This window comes from Pan troglodytes, chromosome 1 (assembly GCF_028858775.2).
Source record: "Pan troglodytes isolate AG18354 chromosome 1, NHGRI_mPanTro3-v2.0_pri, whole genome shotgun sequence".
Classification (NCBI taxonomy): domain Eukaryota; kingdom Metazoa; phylum Chordata; class Mammalia; order Primates; family Hominidae; genus Pan; species Pan troglodytes.
The window spans coordinates 221,759,944-221,778,708 of NC_072398.2; the positions used below are offsets into that span (position 1 = coordinate 221,759,944).

The 18,765-nt window shown below is 42.2% G+C and overlaps 1 protein-coding gene across 13 annotated transcripts in view; it reads right to left on the minus strand.

Moving 5' to 3' along the window:
• The window catches only part of KIF1B (kinesin family member 1B), a 172,048-nt gene that overhangs the window by 143,087 nt on the left and 10,196 nt on the right, over positions 1-18,765 (minus strand). For all 13 annotated transcript variants that reach the window (XM_024345258.3, XM_063790026.1, XM_024345208.3 and 10 more), the window contains 1 exon segment: positions 6,950-7,134. In XM_024345258.3, the coding sequence (XP_024201026.1) occupies positions 6,950-7,055 (106 nt within the window). In that variant the 5' untranslated portion in view covers positions 7,056-7,134.

The following is an 18,765-nucleotide window of genomic DNA, read 5'->3' on the forward strand; positions in this document are numbered from 1 at the left end:
ATTAGAAGATAGAAAAAGCAAACTAAAAAACAGTACATATAATCCAATTACATAAAAATCTTAATATGTGTAAAATGCAAGGAAAAGATTAGAGGAATACAGATCCAGATGTTAATGGTAGTTCTCTCTGCGTGGTGACATTGGAAATAATTTTGCTTGTGTCTGTATTCATCAAAACTGAAAGAACGGGCAGATCACTTGAGCCCAAGAGTTGGGACCAGCATGGGCAACATGGTTTTTTGTAGAAACTCTCTCTACAAAAAATACGAAAATTAGCCATGTGTGGTGGCACAGGACTGTGGTCCCAGCTACTGGAGAGGCTGAGGTGGGAGCACTGCTTCAGCCAGGGAGGGGGAAGCTACAGTGAGCCAAGATTGCACCACTGCACTCCAGCATGGGTGATAGAGCGAGACCCTGTCTCAAAAAAACCAAAAACAAAAAAACTGAAAGAAAAAAGTACCAAAAAAATCCATCAAAAGCAGTAGTACACTGTGGTTAAGGAGGTAAGAATACAGATGACTTTTCTTTCTCGTTTATTATTCACAATGTTCATAATTTGCATGCATTTACATTTATTTTCATGTGGTTATAGTAATTTATACTAAAAAAAGTATACAAATTTAAATGCATTACTTTCTTTTGGTGTTTTTTGTTGTTGTTGTTGTTGTTTTTGGATGGGGTCTCACTGTCTCACCCAGGCTGGAGTGCAGCGACACAAGCTTCCCTCACTGCAACCTCCACCTCCCAGGCTCAAGAAATCTTCCCACCTCAGGCTCTGGAGTAGCTGCAACCACAGGCGCGCACCACCATGCTCAGCTAATTTTTTGTATTTTTGGTAGAGACAGGGTTTTGCCATGTTGCCCAGGCTGGTCTCGAACTCCTGAGCTCAAGCAATCTGCGCATCTCAGGCTCCCAAAGTGCTGAGATTACAGGTATGAGTCATCACACCTGGCCTAAATGCATTACTTTCTGTATTTTTTTTTTTTTTTTTTTTGAGACAAAGTTTTGCTCTTGTCGCCCAGGATGGAGTGCAATGGCTCCATCTCAGTTCACTGCAACCTCCGTCTCCCAGATTCAAGTTATTCTCCTGCCTCAGCCTCCCCATTAGCTGGGATTACAGGTGCCCACCACCACACCTGGCTAATTTTTGTATTTTTAGTACAGATGAGATTTCACCATGTTGCCCAGGCTGGTCTCTAAATCCTGACCTGAGGTGACCCACCCGACTTGGCCTCCCAAAGTGCTAGGATTATAGGCGTGAGCCACTGTGTCCAGCCTAAATGCATTACTTTCTAAACTCTTCCTTTCCAAATCTCCATGTTGCCCTTCCTCCATCCCAAATTTTCTTTCTTTCTTTCTTTTTTCCTGAAACAGTGTCTCACTCCATTGCCCAGGCTAGAGCGCAGTGGCGTGATCACGGCTCACCGCAGCCTTGACCTCCAGGGCTCAAGTGATACTCCCACCTCAGCCTCCCTAGTAGCTACGACTACAGGTGCGCACCACCACACCCAGCTAGCTTTTTTGTATTTTTTGTAGAGACAGGGTTTCGCCATGTTGCCCAGGCTGGTCTCAAACTCCTGGACTCAAGCAATCCACCTGCCTCAGCCTCCCAAAGTACTGGGATTACAGGCATTGAGTCACTGCACCCACCCCCAAATTTTCAATAGTGGACATGAAATCATTATTTGTATCAGTTACGCTGTGCGGCATTTGGTTTAGAAATGTATGCGTGAATGAAAAGCCTATAAGACATATAATATGAGTAATAAACAGGAAAAAAAAGTCAGGGCTACTTCTATCCCAACCAAGATTGGGCACTGGGGAAATAAAAGGTCCTGGCAAAGGAAGGTTGTTAAATATATGAACAAAATTCACCAAAGGGCAAGAGACAATTTGTGGGTAAAAATAAAGTAAAATATCACAGTTCAGTCACTTGATGGAGTGTACCTCATATTATAAGTGAAAACCAATTTTATCTACTTCCTGTTTTTGAGTGCATTTATACAGGTTTAATGTCTCCAGGTTTACACAAATAACCTAACCATAAATGTAAGCGGTTAGATCATTCACTTTGGCTCATTTCCCTTTTTACCAAGTAATTAGACAATAAGAAATGCTTCTCAAGTGGGAGAACCTTGGAATATAATGGGATATTATTGAACAGAGCCATTTGCATGTGCTTGGGACTCCAAAATGTCAAGGCAGTAACATTTATTTGTGCCATGGAGAATATTTCCTCCAAGACCAGAAAGTGCTTAAATAAAATAGCTACTTCTCAGTTTTCAGATTTAGCACATTCCCTAAAGTACTCTTCATACTCTTCTACTTTTTCATAAGAGAGTTTATGGCAGAAACATTCTAGTGCATTCCATCTGCAACCAGTTATAATCCTTGTGAGCAACAGTCCAGGCCAGCTTGCCAGCAAAGCAGCCTTTTTAATGCAGCTAACACATGTGTACAGCATATTCATTTCCAACAAGTCTATGTTCAAAATGCATGCCCACTTCCAATCTAAGCCCAATGGTGTTTAAAAAAAAAAAACAAGCCAATAATACTTTCTAAAATATCATCTTTCACACAAATGTTAAAAATCTCTCACTTAAAAATTACTTGGCATACATATTAGTCAAATTACTAAGAAATTGCCATAGAAGGCTGAAAACAGAAACAGAAAACAAGTAGAACACGGAAAATGCAAATATTCTACAGAAAAAAGTTCCTCATACAATAGATATAATGGTTCTCATATGATTAATTGCCTTCCAAGAACAGATACCTTTCAAAGGAACCAAACTGACTGTAAATCTCTGAGCCAGGACAAAGTATTTAGCTAGAAAACTAACCCGCATTTTTGCAAGGCTGATTAACCTACTGAGGATTTTTGTTTCAGTAGACTAATGCTAATTTAAAAGTCACAAATTACTCCTGCCGAAATTGTACATGCAGGGAAACAATGTGTTATAATCAGCTGAGGGTAGGAGTACCATTATCTAGTCCTAACACTGCCACTAATAAGCTGTAATAAGCTACAATTCTGAAATTTTTCCCAAATACACTATATGGGTTTTTGTTGTTGTTGTTGTTGTTGTTGTTGTTGTTGTTTTGGGATGGAGTCTTGCTCTGCCACTCAGGCTGGAGTGCAGTGGCATGATCTCAGCTCACTGCAACCTCCGCCTCCAGGGTTTAAGCGATTCTTCTGCCTCAGCCTCCTGAGTAGCTGGGACTACAGGCACGCATCACCACGTCCGGCTAATTTTTGTATTTTTAGTAGAGATGGGGTTTCACCATATTGGCCAGGCTGGTCTCAAAACTTCTGACCTCGTGATCCATCCGCGTCAGCCTCCCAAAGTGCTGGGATTAGGGGCTTGAGCCACTGTGCCCGGCCCAAATATACTATATGTTTAGTTTAAATCTTACATCCCAAGGTCCAGCTTAAATGGAATATCATCAATAAATCCTTATATTTGCTTTCTGCCAAACTCTCATTTATGCTTTTTTTTTTTTTTTTTTTTTTGAGACAGTGTTTTGGTCTTGTTGCCCAGGCCGGAGTGCAGTGGTGTGATCTTGGCTCACTGCAACCTCCACCTCCCGGGTTCAAGTGATTCTCCTGCCTCAGCCTCCTGAGTAGCTGAGATTACAGGCACACTCCACCACGCCCAGCTAATTTTTTGTATTTTTAGTAGAGACGAGGTTTCATCATGTTGGTCAGGCTGGTCTTGAACTCCTGACCTCAGGTGATCCACCCACCTCGGCCTCCCAAAGTGCAGGGATTACAGGCATGAGCCACTGCACCTGGCCTATACTTTTTAATAATCCTTTTTTTTGGCTGGGTGCAGCAGCTCATGCCCATAATCCCAGCACTCTGGGAGGCCAAGGCAGGTGGACTGCTTGAGCTCAGGAGTGGGAGACCAGCCTGGGCAACATGGTGAGACCCCACCTCTACTAAAACTACAAAAATTTGCTGGGCATAGTGCTGTGCACCTGTGGTCCCAACTACTAGGGAGGCTGAGGTGGGAGGATCACTTGAGCCCAGGAGGCGGAAGTTGCAGTGAGCTGAGATGGTGCCACTGTACTCCAGCCTGGGTAACAAGAGTGAGATCCTGTTTCAAAAAATAAAATAAAATAATAATCCTTTGTTATGGTAATTAACACTTCGATCACTTTTTATCCTGTATTGAAATTATTTTGGCCGAGCACGGTGTATCACGCCTGTAATCCCAGCACTTTGGGAGGCTGAGGCAGGCGGATGACCTGAGGTCAGGAGTTCAAGACCAGCCTGGCCAACATGGTGAAACCCCATCTTTACTAAAAATACAAAAATTAGCCAGGTGTGGTGACAGGTGCCTGTAATTCCAGCTACTCAGGAGGCTGAGGCAGAAGAATCGCTTGAACCCGAGAGGCGGAGGTTTCAGATCAGGAGTGGGAGACCAGCCACTGCACTTCAGCCTGGGTGACAGAGCAAGACTCCGTCTCAAAAAAAAAAGAAAAAGAAAAGAAATTATTTTAGTATGTCTAGTCTCTCCAACCATAAACTTTAAAAACTCTTTAAGGGAGGCTGGGTACAGTGGCTCATACCTGCAATCCCAACACTTTGGGAGGCCAAGGCGAGGATCACTCGAGCCCAGGAATACAAGACCAGCCTACACAATATAGTGAGTCCCCGTCTCTACAGAAAATAGAAAAAAACTAGCCAGGCATAGTGGCACATGCCTGTAGCCCCGGCTACTTGGGAGGCTGAGACAGGAGGATTGATTGAGCCTGGAAGGTCAAGGCTGCAGTAAGCCATGATTGCACCACTGCACTCCAGCCTGCGTGACAGAGCGAGACCCTGTCTCAAAAAAAAAAAAGAAAAAACAAACAAACAAAAAAACAGCCAGGCGCGGCAGCTCATGCCTATAATCCCAGCACTCTGGGAGGCCAAGGCAGGTGGATCACTTGAAGTCAGGAGTTTGCGATGAGGCTGGCCAATATGGTGAAACTCCATCTCTACTAAAAACACAAAAATCAGCCAGGCATGGTGGTGGGTGCCTGTAATCCCAGCTACTCAAGATGCTGAGGCAGGAGAATCACTTGAACCCAGGAGACAGAGGTTACAGTGAGCCGAGATCACACCACTGCACTCCAGCCTGGATGACAGAGTGAGATTCTATCTTAAAAAAAAAAAAAAAAGTCCCTTAAGGGCAGGGTCCCATGGTATAACTCTGTGATCCCTACAGCCTAACATTACAGCAAACTTGCAAATCCGATAGTAGGGATGGAAAGGATACTCAAGGCAAAGCAGAGCCACTCGGCCTATTCCCTAGAAAGGTTTTGGACAAATTATGGTGGAAAAGCCACTAGGAATTCAGCATTGTGCTGAAAACAACCCTCTTTGGTAGCCATATATATAAGTAAAATATGTAATATTACCTCCAGTTTATAGTTGAGGAAACCAAAACTTGGCCAGGCGCGGTGGTTCACGCCTGTAATCCCAGCACTTTGCGAGGCCGAGGCGGGTGGATCACCTCAGGTCAGGAGTTTGAGACCAGCCTGGCCAACATGGTGAAACCCTGTCTCTACTAAAAATACAAAAAGTAGCCGGGTGTGGTGGCAGGCACCTGAGATCATGCCACTGCACTCCAGCCTGGGTGACACAGTGAGACTCCATCTCAAAAAAGAAAAAAAAAAAAAAAAGCTTTATTGAGATACAATTTATATACCATAAAGTTCACCGATTTAAAGTATTCAATTCAATGTTGACTTTTGCATCTCTTTTTCTTTGACAATTTTTCATACGATATAATTCACAGAACTGTTGGCAATGTTGACATAGAAGAGTGAACTACAACGGTACAGCTGTTTAGCCTTCTACTTTTAAATTTTTTTAAATATATATATGGGGTCTCAAAAACAGACCCTTTTTTTGAAGCAGGGTCTTGCTCTATTGCCAAGTCTGGAGTGCAGTGACATGAATACAGCTCACTGCAGCCTCAACTCCTGGACTCAAGTAATCCTCCTGCCCTGGCCTCCCAAAGTGCTGGGATTACAGGCATTAGCCACCACACCCGGCCTTCAAATGTTTTTTTAAAAAAAGATTGTTGCAAGCCCTTATCTGTCAAGTTCAGAGAAGAGTATAAGCAGTGGAGCATTCAAAGTTGTATGTGAACTACCTGAAATGTGGGCTGCAATATCTAGCTAGATTTTGGTGGAACAAACATTTCCACCAGTAGACTCCTCTACACAGAACGTTGGCAAATGGAGCACAAGCTAATGAGGTTAGAATGTGTACTTCAGCAGTAACTTGTGCCTGAAAGGGTGACAATTCTTCTGTTATCACAAAATTACAGATTTAAAGACAGTAGAGCCTACCTCTATTTTAATTGATAATTTGCCTATGGAACCATATCAAGAAATTTGGTAATGCAGGTATAAAAGAAACAACTTAAGTCATTTTTCACCTAAGCAATTCTATAGAGAAACAAACTATGAAGCAATTACTGATAACTTTAGTAATAATGTATAAGTTTACTCTATATTATATCTATTGTTCAACTCAAAGAATCACTGAAAAGTTCTAAGATCATCTTGGCAAAATCAAGTATTATTTAAAATCTAGAAAGAAAAACAATGAATCTTGCAGCCTCAATAGGTATATTTCACATTAGGACTTGGCAAAAAGCACTGTTTATACCTTTATTATCATTAAAATTTCAACTTAATAAGCATAAACACTTGCTAAATTAGTTCAGTTATTCAGGGTTTCTCAGTTGTACAGGGTAAAATAAATAGTCCATATTTAAATATACTATAGCAAATATCACAGAGGGGAATACATTCAATGGATCATTCAGAATAGCAAAGTTCAAAGTGTTAACATACAGATGTTCATCTATTCTGAACACAGCAAGACGACAGGGAAAGAAGAAAGGAAAGTAAGATACACAGCTGAGAGAAAACAACATGTACTCACTGGTCGAGTTGCCTTGCATCTGAATGATGCATTTGGATTCCTTGCTGGTCTCTCGAGAATTGAAGGGCCTTACCCGGACAGCCACCTTCACTGAGGCTCCTGACATTTTAATGGCCTTGTTATATATATATATGCAGTCCAGAAATAAAGAATCAAATCTTCTTTTGAAGTTACAGCCAAGTTTCCTTTGAAAAGAAAAAAATTCCATATGAGGTAGTCAGAATTAAAGCAAGAACTGGCTAACTTAAGCATAAGAACTACTATCTTAGTTCTATTTCTGTTTCCATTTATAAAAACGATATTCATCCCTTTTCTCCCGTGCAAATCTTTTGTTTTGTTTTGTTTTGTTTTTTAAGAGATGGGGTCTTGTTATTTTGGTTTTGAACTCCAGGGTTCAAGTGATCCTCCTGCCTCAGTCTCCCAAGTAGCTCAGACTACAGGCACACACCACTGTGCCTGGCCTCCCCAACAAATCTTATATTCCCAACAGTAAATTATTAAACAGAAAATTAAAGACTAAAATTTGTTTTCCCTTTCTATTATCTCCTTCTTATACCTAAAAAGTCCCTATTTATTAATAAAAAACGTAACTACAAAGTAACAGGTATCTCTCTCTGTGTGTGTTTCTGGATCGATCTTCAATAATAAATGAAAAACACAAAATGTTTATTGGCTAAAGAAGTTTCTTAAACAGATAACTTTCCACGTGCAAACCACTTACTACTTCTCTTTAAAGAAGTGCATTGGGCCAGGCATGGTGGCTCATGCCTGTAATCCCAGCACTTTGGGAAGTCAAGTTGGGCAGATCACTTGAGGTCAGGAGTTCGAGACCAGCCTGGCCAACATGGTAAAACCCCATCTTTACTAAAAATACAAAAATTAGCCAGGCATGGTGGTATGCGCCTGTGATCCCCGCTACTAGGGAGGCTGAGGCAGGAGAATTGCTTGAACCCAGGAGGTGGAGGCTGCAATGAACCTGAGATCCCACCACTGCACTCCAGCCTGGGCAACAAAGCAAGACACCATCTCACAAAAAAAAAAAAAAAAAAAAAAAAAAAAAAAAAAAGTGCATTGAACTCTCCATACATTAATTATAGTTTGAAACATTTGGTTACATGATGTATATATATTGTGTAATTAAATAGCAAAGGACAAAGACACTTTCTAGTCAATTCGTTTAACTATACAGTGATTTCCTTTAACTTCTGGGTTTTCTTTTGTTTTGTGTTTTTTTAAGACGGAGTTTTGCTCTTGTCGCCCAGGCTGGAGTGCAATGGCACGACCTCGGCTCACTGCAACCTCTGCCTCTCGGATTCAACAATTCTCCTGCCTCAGCCTCTTGAGTACCTGGGATTACTGGCATACGCCACCACGCCCAGCTAATTTTTGTATTTTTAGTAGAGACGGGGTTTCACCATGTCAACCAGGCTGGTCTCGAACTCCTCACCTCAGATTCACCTGCCTCGGTCTCCCAAAGTGCTGGGATTATAAGCGTGAGCCACTGCGCCTGGCCAATTTCCTTTAACTTCAAAGATCCCTCAGATATGCCACTGACTCATGGCAGAGTCAAATCATTACATTTCACTACTGAATGAAGTAATAGGAAAAATGTGAACATTTTTTAGAGGAATAGTTTCCCTCCCAACAGAACAAAGCCAACACTACTGTGTGAAAAGAATCCAAGTAAGTAACTTCTGTAAGAAACAACCGGCCGCGTGCGGTGGCTCACGCCTGTAATCCCAGCACTTTGGGAGGCCGAGATGGGTGGATCACTTGAGGTCAGGAGATCAAGACCAGCCTAGCCAACATGGTGAAACCCCGTCTCTATTAAAAATACAAAAATTAACCAGGCGTGGTGGCACGCACCTGTAATCCCAGCTATTCAAGAGGCTGAGGCAGGAGAATCACCTGAACCCAGGAGGTGGAGGTTGCAGTGAGCTGAGATCGCACCACTGCACTCCAGCCTGGGTCACAGAGTGAGACTCCATCTCAAAAAAAAAAAAAAAGAAAGAAGAAAAAAACAACCAATTTTTCTAGTTAGGAAAAACTCTACACTCTATCCAATATAAAATCTTTTTCAAGAATAACCAAACAAAGGAAAAATCTAAAAAAGAAAAGTAATTACGAATCCAATTATCAGGAACCACAACAGAACTTAAATCTGACCAATATTTTTTCCAGATAATTAGGAATGCTAACCTCCAACTACACAACACCATAACCGATGTGTTCCCGAGAACAGGATAAATAAATAACATAAAAACCAAAGTCACTCTCTACCTCAATGCCCTACCCGTCCAGGCTACTGTACAGTGGCACAATCATAGCTCACTGTAACCTTGAACTCCTGGGCTCAAGTGATCCTCCCACCTCAGCCTCCGAAATAGCTGCGACTACAGGCACACACCAACACACCCAACTAATATTTTATTTTATTTGTAGAGACAAAGTCTTGTTATGTTGCCCAGTCTGTTCTCAAACTCCTGACTCAGCCTCCCGAAGTGCTGGGATTATAGGTGTGAGCCACCACGTCTGGCCCCTAATTTTCTTTTCTTTTCTTTTTTTTTTTTTTTTTTTTGAGACGGAGTCTCACTCCATCATCCAGGCTGGATGGAGTGCAGTGGCGCGATCTCAGCTCACTGCAAACTCCGCCTCCCAGGTTCACGCCATTCTCCTGCCTCAGCCTCCTGAGTAGCTGGGGCTACAGGTGCCTGCCACCACGCCTGGCTAATTTTTTTTTTTAGTAGAGATGGGGTTTCACCATGTTAGCCAGGATGGTCTCGATCTCCTGACCTCGTGATCCACCCGCCTGAGCCTCCCAAAGTGCTGGGATTACAGGCATGAGCCACCGCACCCGGCTGTCTGGCCCCTAATTTTCTTAATAGCATCATCGCTATTTGAAATTCTTGTTTTCTGGAGCATGTCTATTGTCCATCTCTCACACTGTCTGTCTCTCACTCTACCACCAGAATGCTCAGAGATCTCCTGTCTCGTTTGCTAGCACTTACAACAGTACCTGACATAAGAGCTCAGTAAATGTTGATGAAATGAATGACATACATTTCCCAGTTGTGAGAATTATCTGTTTAAGTCCTTTGCCTAGTTTACTGATTTTTTTGTTTTTTTAAATGTTTACATATTTTATATTAATCTTTTTCTATTTGCTACAATGTTTTTTCTAGTCTGTTTGCCATTTTATTTTACATTAAACTGATGCTTCTTTATTTAAATATCAAATATTTTTATGATCACATGTATCAAATGAAAACTTAGCATTTATTAACCTTCCCAATCAATGGAGCATGACTTATATTCACTAGTTGAGTACTATGCCAAGAGAATGAATGACACATTCAGAAAAAGCACGACATAAAACACATTGCAACCTCCCCAAGTTCCCTCTGAAATACAGCCATCATCTTAACTCTCCTCATGTCCAAAAAACCATTATCTTCTCCCCTAAACTAGCAATCTCTGCCAATCTTCCCTATCAACAGTATTTCCCAGGCCCCGATACCATAAATGTTGGAGTCATCTTTGTCACTACTCTTTGAAACCTTGTATTATTACCAACATTATTCACAAAATACCATATGGAAACTTCTAAGATATAAAGTCGCTTTATTCTATCCCTCCCTTCCTCTTATTCCCACTGATATTACCTCAATCCATGTCCTTACTACCACATACCTAGGATAATTGCAATAGCTGGACTGTTCTTTGGGCTGTTAGTCTTTGATCCAATAGTCCTTAAACAGAGTTGTATGAAACAGAATGACATGGGGGCCTTTTGAAAAACAAAGGAGTCTAGACTCTCCCCGTCTAGATAGGCCCCAGATATGGATTTGTTGATTTGGGTTAATTTTCAAAGATTATGTTACAAATACCCAGCTAAAAAGCACTGCTTTAAACCACTGCTTAACCCTGTTGCAAGATCAACCCCTCTAAAGCATGACTTTCAACGTCACTTCCAATAGCAAGAACGTTCTCTTGTTCCTAACATGTAAAAAATACTGCAAATTGATTTTTAAAAATCAAATATATAAATTCATAAGCTTACGATACTTTTTTTAAAAAAACTTCATTAACAGATCAATGGTTACAGAGGGAAGAAAATGCATTATCCTGAAAACAGCAAATAAAACAGAATTAAGCATACATCTAGTCTGTATAGCCTGTATAAAATATTCCAGGATAACCAAATAGTCAATGAAAGTAAGTTCTTTTTTTTCTCTTTTCTTTTTTTTTGAGATGGAGTCTCACTCTGTCACCCAGGTCAGGCTGGAGTGCAGTGGCATGATCTTGGCTCACTGCAACCTCCTTTTTCGGGATTCAAGCAATTCTCCTGCCTCAGCCTCCCGAGTAGCTGGGATTACAGAAGCCCACCACCACGCCCGGGTAATTTTTGTATTATTAGTAGAGACAGGGTTTCACCATGTGGGCCAGGCTGGTCTCAAACTCCTGACCTCAGATGATCCGCCCACCTCAGTCTCCCAAAGTGCTAGGATTACAGGTGTGAGCCACAGCACCCGGCTGAGGGTAAGTTCTTTACAGAAAAATTCTAGCTAATAAATGCAGAAGAAATGAAAGAATTATAGAATGTTACCTTTTCCCAACTCTTTTTTTTTTTAGATGAAGTTTCGCTCTTGTCACCCAGGCTGAAGTGCAGTGGCACGATCTTGGCTCACTGCAGCCTCAACCTCATGGGTTCAAGCGATTCTCCTGCCTCAGCCTACCGAGTAGCTGGGATTACAGGTGCCCAACACACCACCAGGTTAATTTTTGTGGTTTTAGTAGAGATGGGGTTTCAACATGTTGGCCAGGCTGGTCTCGAACAAAGGAAATACACAGCTTATTAAGTATTCTTGCCCCACTCCCCTTAAAATGAAAACTTTTTAAAAAACCAAACCCTGAATAAAATCAAGCTTTAGATCTGACTACCAGTTTAGAAGACATATAGGGAGGAAAGAAGCAACTTAGATGACACATCAAAGATGTAAACAGGCAAATTCAGTATATGAAACAATCTACACAATTCAGTATATGAAACAATCTACAGAATAAATCAACCAGTTTCTTCAAACAAATAGCATAATTGGGGAGACAGGGTTTTATAACCCTGGGCTTGTGGGCCAGGCACGGTGGCTCACGCCTGTCATCCTGGCACTTTGGGAGGCTGAGATGGGTAGATCACGAGGTCAAGAAATCGAGACCATCCTGGTCAACATGGTTGACCATCTCTACTAAAGCACAAAAATTAGCTGGGCATGGTGACGTGCACCTGTAATCCCAGCTACTTGGGAGGCTGAGGCAGGAGAATTGTTTGAACCCGGGAGGCAGAGGTTGCAGTGAGCCGAGATCGCACCACTGCACTCCAGCCTGGTAAGAGAGCGAGACTTCATCTCAAAAAAAAAAAAAAAAAGAGACTTGCGTTATTTATCAACCAAATACAATGTATTTTTTGTTTGTTTGTTTGTTTGTTTGTTTTTGAGACAGGGTCTCCCTCTGGTTGCCCAGGCTGGGGAGTGCAGTGGCATGATCTCAGCTCACTGCAGTCTTGACCTCCTGGGCTCAGGTGATTCTCCCACCTCAGCTTCCCAAGTAGCTGGGATTACAGGCACACGCCACCACGCCTGGCTAGCTTTTTGTATTTTTAGTAGGGACAGGGTTCCGCTATGTTGCCCAGGCTGGTCTCGAACTCCTGGACTCATGTAATCTTCCAGCCTCGGCCTTCGAGTGCTGGGATTACAGGTGTGAACCACCACACTCGGCCTAAAAATACATTTTTTAGATAATCAGGGTAGTCTGAAGATAGGCTGGGTATTAGATGATATTAAGGAATTTGTTAGGGGATGACAGAACAAGATTGCCAAAATGTTGATAGTTGTTGAATACTGTTGATATTTAAATTTTAAAAAACAAAACAAAACTTTTTTCTTTTGTGTTCTACCTAGGACCTACCAAAGTGTTGAATGTTACAAACAAGACAGGAAAGGCTGAAACCTCCTTGGTGGGCTTTAGATATAAAGTACTATGTATTTGTAACTATGAACCAAAACATTAACATCTCTAATACCTAATGTCCCCATACATACACACATACATTTTTCTATAGACTACTTGACTCCTCTACCTAGCTATCCTTCCAGCATTTCATTCAGTCTCACACAACTAAAGCCGAAACCTCTATCCCCAAAACAATACCAGCTCTTTGGCCTCCTTTCTATTTCTTTTTAATGTTCTCACCATTCTGCTGTTCTCACACAGGCTAAAAGCTTGCTTTGTCTATCCATCTAATCAGCTTATATCTATAAAATCTCTCCATTTCTACCACCACCATTACCTTTTAGGCTTTCAATACTTCTCACCCAAGGCCTTCTTAACCAGCTTTCTCTCTCTTCCTCCTACCCTATCCATACTACACAATATCCCCATTTTCTTTTTTAAAAATATTTTTTATTATCTTTACCACAGTTATCCAATTAGGTGAATTATCCCTTTTCATCTGCCCTATCTGTACCACATAATATTGCCAAGATTCACCTTCCTGAAGTACAGATCTATTTCTATCACTGTCCACTTCAAAATCCTCCAAGTTCCCCTCCTGTCTACGAAGCAATGACTAAACTCCCCACAATGGCATTCAAAGTGTTCTGCAACATAAACCACCTATTTTTACAAGCCCACATGAACACTGCCTTCCAGCCACATTCTTTTACAACCACCCACCAGAGGACTTCCAGAATGCATCCCAAGTTTTTCTGCCCCTGTGTTTTTGCTCCAACTTTCCCTTTCCCCACTGTGTCCTTCGTCTCGTTCTTTTTAAATTCCAATTTATTCTTCCAGGACCTTCTCACTTGCTCCTGTCTAAAGTCTTGATGGATTCTCTCCACCCCAAAACCAAATACAATTGCTCCTCTATTTAACACTTTTCAAATCATTGACCTTACCCAAGGCAGAATAAATTACTTTTTTTATTGTTTTGTTGTTTTTTTCAGACAAGGTCTTGCTCTGTCAAGGGAATCATGGCTCACTGCAGCCTCAACCTCCCAGGCTCAAGTGACTCTCTTGCCTCAGTTTCCCGAGCAGCTGGAGCTACAGGGGTGCACCACCATGCCCGGCTAATTTTTTTTTGTTTGTTTAAGACAAGGCCTCACTCTGTCCACCCAGACTGGAGTGCAGTGGAACCATCTCAGCTCACTGCAGCCTCAGCCTCAAGTAGCTGGGACTACAGGCATGTCCCACCACACCCAGCCTTAGTCAAGTTTCTAATCCTCTACAAGAGGGGTCCTCAACCCCTAGGCCACAGAGTGGTACAGGTCTGTGGCCTGTTAAAAACCAGGCCACACAGCAGGAGGTGAGCGGTGGGCAAGTGAGCATTATTGCCTGAGCTCCTCCTCCTGTGAGATCAGCGATGGCATCAGTTTCATAGAAGTGCAAACCTTACTGTGAACTGTGCATGCAAGGGATCTAGGTTGCACACTCCTTATGAGAATCTAATGCCTGATGATCTGAGGTAGAACAGTTTCATCCTGAGACCATCACCCCAACCCTGTCTGTGGAAAAACTGTCTTCCACAAAACCAGTCCCTGGGGCTGAAAAGAATGGGGACAGCTGCCCTACAACACAGGATGGGTCTTGAATACAATAGTTATTTTTTTTGGTTGAATTCCTATTTAACTGGATGTCAACAAACTAACATTTAAACAGCATTAAATAAAAAACATAAATTGGGGCCAGGCATGGTTCCTCACGCCTATAATCCCAACACTTTGGGAGGCTGAAGTGAAAGAATTGCTTGAGGCCAGAAGTTCAAGACCAGCCTGGGCAACATATTGAGACACTCTCTACCAAAAAACATTTTTGTTTAAATTAGCTGGGTGTGGTGGCATGCATCGGTAATCCCAGCTACTTGAGAGGCTGAGGTGGATAGATCACTTGAGCCCAGGAGTTGGAGGCTGCAATTAGCCATGATTCCATCACTGCACTCCAGTTTGGACAACAGAGCCAACAACATCTCAAAAAAACACACACACAAAACAGGCTGGGCACGGCAGCTCACGCTTGTAATCCCAGCACTTTGGGAGGCTGAGGCGGGCAGATCACAAGGTCAGGAAATCGAGACCATCCTGGCTAACATGGTGAAACCCCATCTCTACTAAAAATACAAAAAATTAGCCAGGTGTGGTGACACGCACCTGTAAACCCAGCTACTCGGGAGGCTGAGGCAGGAGAACCGCTTAAACCCGGGAGGCGGAGGTTGCAGTGAGCTGGGATATCGCACTACTGCACTCCAGCCTGGGCAACAGAGCGAGACTCCATCTCAAACAAACAAACAAAAACCACGGTCAGGGCTGTACACTCTGACTCACACCTGCTGTAATTCTGGCACTTTCAGAGGCCAAGGCAGGCAGATGGCTTGAGCTCAGGAGTTCAAGACCAGCCTAGGCAACATGTGAAACCCTATTTCTGCAAAAAAACACAAAAATTAGCCGGGCATTGTTGTGTGCTAATAACATCTATCCTTTTTAGAAGTTTATATTTAATTACTTTCCCAAAACAACCTAAACCTAAATATTTTTTCTGATTTTACTGTCTCATGGTAAAAACTTCAGGCCGCGCACAGTGGCTCACGCCTGTAATCCCAGCACTTTGGGAGGCCGAGGCGGGCGGATCATGAGGTCAAGACATCAAGACCATGCTGGCCAACGTGGTGAAACCCCGTTTCTACTAGAAATACAAAAATTAGCTGGTGTGGTGGCACATGCCTGTAGTCCTAGCTACTCGGGAAGCTGAGGCAGGATAATTGCTTAAACCCGGGAGGCAGAGGTTGCAGTGAGCCAAGATCGCACCACTGCACTCCAGCCTGTTGACAGAGTAAGACTCCGTCTAAAAAAAAACAAAAAACAAAAAACAAAACAAAACAAAACAAAAAAACCACCTTGCAACCATCTTCAAAATTTAGTGAAAATGTTATCCAGTCATTCAAAGCTACAGTTAAGTGGACTACAGAAAGTTATTCTGTCACTTCCCTACTACTATAAACAGTATCCATTATAATAGACATCCATCAAAGACTTAGTTTCAAAACTCCCTGCTCCTTTAAAGAATTACTTATGTAAGTCTGAAATCAAGTTTAAAATCCAGCAAGAAACAATAATTTTACAGAGGTGCTTTTTGTTTTGTTGTTTTGTTTTGTTTTGTTTTTGAGACAGAGTCCTGCTCTGTCACCCAGGCTAGATGAAGTGCAATAGCCATCTCGGTTTACTGCAACCTCTGCCTCCCAGGTTCAAGCGATTCTCCTGCCTCAGCCTCCCGAGTAGCTGGGACTACAGGTGCATGCCACCACACCTGGCTAATTTTTGTGTTTTTAGTAGAGACAGAGTTTCACTATGTTGGCCAGGGTGGTCTTGAACTCCTGACCTCGTGACCCGCCTGCCTCGGCCTCCCAAAGTGCTGGGATTACAGGCGTGAGCCACCACACCCAGCCTACAGAGTTATTTTTAAGAAGTTATAGGAAAACAACATTTCTTAATAATTAGCAAAAAAATACATCTTCCAAGTTTTGAAAGCCAGAGCAGGAAGGTAGAAAAGGTAACCATACATACTCTAAATCACTTACACAGCCTGAGTTCTAAACTGTTCTTCTGACCACTTTTCCTTGCGACATACAATTAGAAGCGTTAGGAAAGTGGAATGGAGCAAAAATTCCAGAAGCATTCACTAACATTAAAGAGACAATAAAACATTTAGGTCTAATTCATTTGAATTTTTCTCAATTTTTGCCCAATTGCTTAATTTTGATCTTGTAGAATTCCCACTTGCCCTCAAAGGCACTTCGGATTATAAGGAATCTAAGGAGAAGACTGAAATTGATCTTTCAGTAAAGTGATTAACAAGAATGAAATAATACTAGTTTTTTGGTTGGTTTGTGTTTGTAGCATTCCTTTTCTATAGAAAACAGCCAGGATTATATTCCTAAAAAAATGATCAGTTCATGCCATTGCCTCTCCTTAAAAACCTTCTCAGAGCATAACCTAAAAGTTCAAGGGCCTCCACAATCCAACCTACTTCCCCTGTCTCAGCTTTCCTTGCCCAACTCTAAGCCTTCTTCTCCACTAGCCACCACCTTCCAACACTATACACATGGATTCCTAGGAGCCCAATCTCCCTTCTCAACCTATTACAAGTTCACATCTTTCAAGGACAAGGTCAAATGAGACCATGGAGCAGGATGCATTAATTCATTTCTTAATATCCGTCTGCTTTTCTGAGTAAAAGGGCATACCTTTTTTTTCCTTTGCTCCATAAAATTACTCGACTGATTCCTCACTTTTCCATTTATTTCATTCTGCCCCTATGTTGCAGTCAGTAGTTCCCTTACCTCTCATATACTGATACTTTATTCAGTACATTTGTTAGAATTAAACAGAAATGCAGTCTTTTAAATTCCATACTAGAATTAGCCAGGCATGGTGGCACATGCCTGTAGTCCCAGCTACTTAGGAGGCTGAGGCATGAGAATCGCTTGAACCCGGGAGGCACAGGTTGCAGTGAGCCAAGATTGCACCACTGCACTCCAACCCGGGCGACAGAGCAAGACACTGTCTAAATTAATTAATTAATTCAATATTAGCACAGTTTGTTATACAAAAACAAATTTGAAACAAGTAGCTATTTAAAATATAACATTTTCCTCTGAATTACATTTTAAAGTGTGAATTATAATTTAAAGAATGAATATGTACCCAAAAATAAATTTTTATAGCTAGAGATCCCCTTTTGAGATGCTATGAAAAAGTCCTCCTTATATCACATTTTGCATCTCTCAGTCCAATACTTTCCATGAAGACCAAGCAGGTTTTCGGACCTAACACTCTGCTGCTGACAATGGATATACTGATAAAATGGCCCCCCAAAATTTAAGAACTGGTGTGTGTGTGTGTCTGTATGTAGTCACTATTTATTCTTGATTTTTGACTCTCTGAATAAAAGTTAACCATGGGCCACGCTGTGGAAGTTCAAAATGAATCATATATTAGAAAAGGAGGCCGGGCGCGATAGCTCATGCCTGTAATCCCAGCCCTTTGGGAGGCCGAGGCGGACAGATCATTTGAGGTCAGGAGTTCGAGACCAGCCTGGCCAACATGGTGAAATGTCATCTCTGCTAAAAATACAAAAATTAGCTGGGTGTGGTGGCACATGCCTGTAATCCCAGCTACTCAGAAGGCTGAGGCAGGAGAATTGCTTGAACCTCGGAGGTGGAGGTTGCAGTGAGCCAAGATCGCACCATTACACTCCAGCCTCAGTGACAGAGCGAGACTCCATGTCAAAAAAAAAAAAAAAAAGCTTCTTTCTGTATTCTAACCCAATCCAAGAATCAGACTATACACGAGTAGTCTCCTGACATATCAGATTTTTAATCTCCAATATGGCTAAACAGGCTCAGTCATGCTCCCCAAATGTTTTAACTACTATCTGGCTAGGCGCAGTGGCACATGCCTGTAATCCCAGCACTCTGGGAGGCCAAGGTGGGTGGATCACTTGAGGTCAGGAGTTCAAGACCAGCCTGGCCAGCATGGTGAAACTCCGTCTCTATTAAAAGCACAAAAATCAGCTGGGCTTGGCGGCAGGCGCCTGTAATCCCAGCTACTCAGGAAGCTGAGGCAGGAGAAGCTTGAACCTGGGAGGCGGAGGTTGCAGTGAGCCAAGATGATACCATTGTGCTACAGCCTGGGCGACATGAGCAAAACTCTGTCTCAAAAAAGAAAAGAAACAAAGAAAAGGGGTCTCACTTTTTCACCGCCCAGGTTGGA